Genomic DNA, 7,078 nt, shown 5'->3' on the forward strand with positions numbered 1-7,078 from the left:
CGCGTCCAAATGTCAGACTGGTGGTCGCTGAATAAAACTCCTACAAATACCACGGAATCACGGAACAACGTCAGCATTATTTAATCCTATGACCAGTTTTCGTAACAGCTGCCGTATGTATACGGTTAGCCTAAAAGCTATTTGAAGCTCCCTAAATACAATGGCAAGCAGTTTTATAAGCATTCGCGTTTTCCATTATGACCACCAAACTTTCTTAGCTATGGTTGCACGCACATATAGAGCAACGTGTTTACACTTTCAAGGTATATGGCAATATTTCAGTCAAACAGTTAAAAGATGCTTTGAAGTTTAAAACTTACCAGCGCAGGCTTGGAGCGCTCCGCTCTGCTAGTGGGGGGGGGGGGACTGCACGTGCTGCAGGCAGCCTCCAGCAACACAGAGCTGCCTGTGGGCGCCTGTCTGTAATTAATGCCGGGGAAAAACTATCGGCGAACGCAAGCCGCGAATCGGCCGATGCCGATACACCTAAAACCTAGTAAAATCGGCCCGATGTATCGGCCGGCCGATATATCGGTCGATCACTAAATAAAACAGTAAAAACACCCACATAAATAAAACCAAATTAACACAGCAAGATCCCCAGAGGTATATGAACTCTGCAGAACAGTAGAGAAGCAGGGTTGGGCACCCTTGATCAAAATAGTACCCCATACCATTGAATGTATACTGTGTAGAGTGCAAATAGCTTGTATAACTTAATTACTACATTTGTCAAAATGTGCAGTAAATACACAAAATATGCTATGTTGAAATGTATTTAACAATGAAATGTCATTGACTTGGCCTCCATGTCAGTATAAAAAAATTGGATGATACATCTAACTATTGAATTGAAAAGTACAGATTTAAACAGGGACCATAGTTAAGTCATGTGACATGCTAAAATGTTATTAAATTTTTGCATTTTTGGTAAAGCTGCTTTTCTTTTCTAAACTTTTCTAGCTATCACAAACATATTACCTCTGACATCTTTTGTACAAACAGATGACCAGTATCCTCCCCAAGAGGTTTTATGAAAGACTTGTTCGAGTGTACTATCGAGGCTCAGATGAGAATGTTTACAAGCAGGCTCTGGAGTGCTTCAATGAGTGGCGTGAAAACAATTTTGGACTGCCTGAGGTATTGACTTGTTCATGGAATATTGATAATGATATACACTGATCCTCTGTGCCAACTATATGATTTATTTATGATAATTGAAATTTTATTTCTGCAAAGGATTGTCAATCCACTCTTCTTTTAATTACATGAAAAAATATATATCTCTGTAAATTGTAAGGTGATAATGCAGACATTAATTGCATTTCTGGCAAAAAATACAAACTTTCTTTATGACCCTTTTCCTCTTCTCTGTCAAAACCAGCTAAACTTTAAATAAGAGAGATTATTATTTTTTAAGTCAGATAATCTTTTTATGAGAAAAAGGGTAAAATATATGAATGTAAGAACATGTTTTCAGAGCTGGAAAAGCACCCGAAACGCTGTCATTCAATTCATGTGACCACACAGCAAAATCCCCAGTTACATCAACTCTACTGGGTGTACATATTGTCCCAAACTTAAAGAGAGTTAAAAAGTAACACTGAAACAGAGTTAAAAGCTACAATCTTTCTCTTTATCTTCTCTATCACTATCTTTGATTAAAGGTGCCATGTCACAAGACTTTTTTAAGATGTAAAATAAATCTTTGGTGTCCCCAGAGAACATATATGAAGTTTTAGCTCAAAAAAACATATAGATAATTTATTATAGCATGTTAAAATTGCCACTTTGTATGTGTGAGCAAAATGTGCCATATTGGGTGTGTCCTTTAAAATGCAAATGAGCTGATTAAATTCAAACACTTATCGCAATGATGGTGGTTTGTTGCAATTGAAATTCAATTGTCCTGTGAATTATCTTTTCTCTCTCTCTTTATCTCGGCACTAAATGGCACTGCCATGATTGGATAGTGCAGATAAAGGGGCGGTATTACCTTATTCTGACATCACAATAGGAGCCAAATTACAATGACCTATTTTTTCACATGCTTGCAGAAAATGGTTTACCAAAACTAAGTTACTGGGTTGATCTTTTTCACATTGTCTAGGTTGATAGAAGCACTGGGGACCCAATTATAGCACTTAAACATGGAAAAAGTCAGATTTTCATGATATGTCCCCTTTAAGTGATATTTAAGTGATAGAAAGACTCAATAGTGTTTAACATTTATTTATGTTGGAGATTTAGAATAGTTTGCTATTTTTAAAGGGGACAGAGAATGAAAAACCATTTTTACCTTGTCTTTGTTGAATAATCACAGGCATCTAACTGCCCCTCCACTTTAAAATAATTGGCTACATTTTTTGAGTGGCAGCAAAGTCAGCCAATCAGTAATGAGATTGCAAGTTAAGCCAGTAGGGGGAGCCAAATAGGTGCAAAACCACTTGTTTAAAATCCCCCACCCTAATAGAGCTTTCTGAGAGAGGTTTTTAGGAAGCTTCTAAGGCATTACAGACCCAAACCAAAACATTTTTGTCTACATGTCACATCACAGAACAAGGATAAATACTCCGTTCAACCATTCTATGTCACCTTTAAGTTTTGTGCTTACCACTGTCCAGAAGGGTAGTGCCTGTTCTCAGGCTGTATGTCGGATATATGTTGCTTTATCATACAAACAATAACTCCAACAATAACTCTGATGCACATTTGCATGATGCACACATTGTTTTGTGTAACCATGCGCTCAGTTGAATTTACCGAAGGGTCTATGCAGCCCGTTTAAATTCAACACATCTCACCCAGAAACGCATGACGTGCCCGTGTGGGTTTAAAATAGACATTGCAGAGATGAGAGATAGAGAGATTGGGAGAACTTCTAGCCTACATTAACACCAAAACATTACAGAATTATCAGGTTACTGTGCTTCTTTATATTTTATCATGCAGAATGTAATGTGTGTGTTTGTGTGTGTGTGTGTGTGTGTGCGCGTGTGCGTCTGCGCATGCAATGTGTGTAAACTGCAACTGCAGGCCTACTTTTGACAATGTTTTATTACTTTTTCCATGCTGGCTTATTTTAAGGAAAGTGAAGTCCATGAGAGAGAACCGCAGTGCTTAGTGCACCTTCAAGAAACCAAAGTCCCTGGTCCTCCGCACAGTTTTTGCCAGGTAGGCAGATACATATTGGATATGTTAATGATATGGTAAAAAGAACTAGCACTCTACATATAACAAAAATAATATGTGCCATATCTACTCAATAAAATTGTGGCAACAGATTACAAGCAATATCATTAATTAAATTCAACAAAAAAAATTGAGTTAGAATTACTCAATAAACTCCTTTATAGTAACCCATTTAAAAAGATAAACTGCAATTTGCAAATAAAAAATAATTTAAATGTCAACAAAATATTTGGTGTACAGGACAAAGAACTAGCACTATAGACGGTTTCAACAGTAACAACATAAACAAGCCGCTGTCGTGGTCCGCACGTAACTTCCGGTAAACTCTGCTAATAATAAATTACAACGTACTTTAAACGTATAGTTTATTTATATAACAAGCAAAAAAAACAACAACACAACACATAGATTACCTAGAAAACCAAAACATTTGTTATTTTCGACGAGGGATTTTTTTCAAGAGATCAGTATAGCAACTAGTTAAACCATTAAAAAAAACAAAACCGGAACTAAAGTTCGGATCCAGACGTTTATCACGTGCGTCTGATGAAACCGTCTATACAATTAATACTACTGAATTATACTATTTTGATTTAACATCATGATTTAAAATTTAGCTATTAATATTAACAAAAATATTGAGTGATATTAATTTGATCTGATTTCAGAATGACAGACAAAGATGAATCAATTCTTATTTTATTGCAGGCAACACAGCAAAATCCCGGTGTTAAATTAACACTGCTTGGTGTATATATAATCCACACCCAGGCCTAGTCCACACAGACACGGGTATTTTTATAACTGTGACTTTTTTACACAGTTCGGCCGTTCGTCCACACAAAAACGCAGTATCAGGGTACTGAAACAAACATTTTTGAAAACTCCTGCCAGGGTGAGGATTTTAAGAAACGCTGGTTGCAGTATTGTCGTGAAGACATGAAAACCGGGGTTTTTGCCTTGCGACGTTACGTTTGTTAGGCTTCTGATTGGCCAAGGTGGCTTTACGATTTGGGTTATATCACCACCTGCTCGTGTGGCATGCTCTTGACAGCACTTGATAGCATGTATTTGCTTTTTCATGAGGACGGAGATTTCTTTTTAACAGAGCATGTGTGGACAGATTTTTTTTAGAGGAAAAACTATAAAAATAGCCGTGTCCATATGGACTAGGCCCCAGATGGGTGTTAAAAAACACTGAATCAGTGTTAAAGTAAATAAGGGGCTGTTTACACTTAGTATTAAGATGTGTGTTTCATCGATCAAATGACATCTGGACGAGAGAGACACATCAGGTTTACACTTGGTATTTAAATCTGTCTCTTTTGTCCACTTTCGACCGCTTCTGTCCTGAATACTTTGAGGGGGTGGTCTGTCGAGACAGTGGGTGCTGTAATTTAAACATGAGCGGGAGTAATGATGAGTTTAAATGAACGCGAAATAATATTATGTTGGAATCCGCTGCTTTTGTAGTAAGTAAACATGCTGCACAGTGTTTTGTACATGTATATGTTAGAGCTTTCTCAGATATTTCAGCGCAATTGATGAATAAGATCACGCAACTTTCACATGCTTGCAAAATGAAACTGCGGAGATCAGCCGCTTTAGTTTTATCAATGAAAGGCTAAAAATAGCGTTGTTCACCGTGTGTTCATGCCAAAAAGTCAGACGTAAAACACTGTGTTCAGTACCTCAGATTAGATAAATGGGCAGAGAGAAGGCGGTCGCGTTTGGCTGCTCGAACACATCCAACCACATGTGCTCCACACCACAAAAGCAATCCGATCAAAAGCGGTTTCGACTACCTCTGAATGTGGTTGAAAGTGGTTGAAAATGGATGAGCTCAAAACGTTTTGAACACCGTTTACACCTGGGGCCTGTTTCAATAAGAAGGTTCAACCAACTCTGAGTTAAAACTTGAACTCTGGGTTGACTTACTCTGAGATAGTAAACTGAGTTTTCGGTTATAGAACAGCTGATATGAGTTAGTTCAATTGACTCTAAGGGTTGACTCTAAGTTACTCTTTTGCCATATTAAACTATGTTATTACCTCAACTTGGATGAATTAATACATATCTATCTTTTTTCAATGCGTGCACTGTACAGCGCGTCGTGAATGTGTTAGCATTTAGCCTAGCCCCATTCATTCCTATGGTACCAAACAGGGAAGCCACCAAACACTTCCGTGTTTCCCTATTTAAAGACATTACATGAGGAGTTATACCAGTAAGTATGGTGCCACAAAATATAACTTTTTTTTGGTGCCATGGGAATAAATGGGGCTAGGCTAAATGCTAACACATTCACGACACGCTGTACAGTGCACACATTGAAAAAAGATAGATATGTATTAATTTGTCTACGTTGAGGTAATAACATAGTTTATCATGGCAAAAGAGTAGCCTATTCCTTTAAGCGCGTGCACAACCACTATCAAAAGCCATCATCAATGGAGCTCAGATATTACGATTCACCATGAAATGGTCTAAATCCTTTTTACTACTAAAACTGAAAGTGCTGCTGCAAGTTTACAGCAACTACGAGCATATATTTTAAAGAAAAGAGTTGTTGTTGGAAATTGCTACTTTAGTAAATGCGTACATTTAATTTTTACTCACTGTAAAATTATCAGAATTAAATAAACAGAGGACTGTACGTTGCAATCCCATGGACAAAAAGATGACAGCAGCTCAGCTAAAAATGAAATAAGGCATAATATTTGGGCATAAAAGGCTACAAACTTTACAAATGTTTGTCATGAATAAAACAGAAATACGACAAGTCGGTATTCAAAGTCAGATCGTCGACAGTACGTCTGCCCAAACCACTGCGCACACCACTACCCACTAGACCAGCGATAATGATGAGTGCATGCATAACAAATTTAAATGCAACCGTTCAGATGTAAGAGCACGGCCACAAAGACTGATAACAGTCATATAAGGATATTTATATTTCTAAAATGACTGCAAAAAAATAATAATTCCGCTCACATAAATGTAAGTGGATATGACAAAAATCCACTCGGGGTCTCAAAATCCTCTCGCGACATAAATGTAACTTTCTACAAATGAATGCAACATCATCATCTACAGGACCCTCTATAAAAGTGACATTTTACTCAGTTAGACGTCTATGCACCTAAGTACATCATATAAGCTTTACAAGTCATTTCGATTTACTGTTTTAATTTTTTAGTTTAAAGTTTACTGTAATATATAAAAAATATGAAGTAGTAAGTTAAATTGGTTTGCCCTGGCAATTTAACTATAACTTAAAAGATAGCTAAAAAATTTTTTTACAGTGTTTGTAATAAAAATTTTGAAAATGAATGGATGTTCTAACCTGGTCAGTGTGTTTAAAGCTCCACTGTGTACTTTTTTGAGTTAATTCTTAGCAAAAACCCATGTTTTCTTTCAAAAGTATGTGCTCATTCATGTGTAATTACTTCCACCCACTAATCAAAGTATTCTCGTAAGTGTAGAATTTGCTATTTAAAATACATACGGTCGAGTCGCTCGTCTGGCTGAATCCATGTTGTGGCTCCATCTTTGAAATACATTCGCCGTCGAGGGACATTCCTGAAATTCAAGCTCCGCCTTTCACACTTTCAGACTACACTCACGCTGGCCGCTAGCTGAAGCCTACGGAGGTTGCATGTGTAGGCGGTATACGTCATCAAGACAGTCTTATTTCAGAATATTAACAATTATAAAGCTGACATTTATTCTTAGTTAATTGTAAATTGATGTAATATGCTTATGACTTGCGAATGTAATGCTCAGTTAATTAAAATAAACCAGGCTTGATGACGTATGCAGCCTGCATATGCGACCTGTGTAGACTGAATCCTTCGGATTTTACAACAGCTGCACATCGTGATGA

The 7,078-nt window shown here is 37.1% G+C and overlaps 1 protein-coding gene across 1 annotated transcript in view; it reads left to right on the forward strand.

Annotated features, from left to right (window-relative positions):
- LOC141354697 (deoxynucleoside triphosphate triphosphohydrolase SAMHD1-like) overlaps positions 1 to 1,182 on the forward strand; it is a 39,429-nt gene extending 38,247 nt beyond the window's left edge. Inside the window, exon 13 of the mRNA XM_073860053.1 lies at positions 1,006 to 1,182. Coding sequence (XP_073716154.1) covers positions 1,006 to 1,182 — 177 coding nt within the window. The remainder of the gene's footprint in view (positions 1 to 1,005) is intronic.
- Positions 1,183 to 7,078: the final 5,896 nt, after the last annotated feature.

The sequence above is a fragment of the Misgurnus anguillicaudatus genome, chromosome 3, assembly GCF_027580225.2.
Source record: "Misgurnus anguillicaudatus chromosome 3, ASM2758022v2, whole genome shotgun sequence".
Lineage (NCBI taxonomy): Eukaryota > Metazoa > Chordata > Actinopteri > Cypriniformes > Cobitidae > Misgurnus > Misgurnus anguillicaudatus.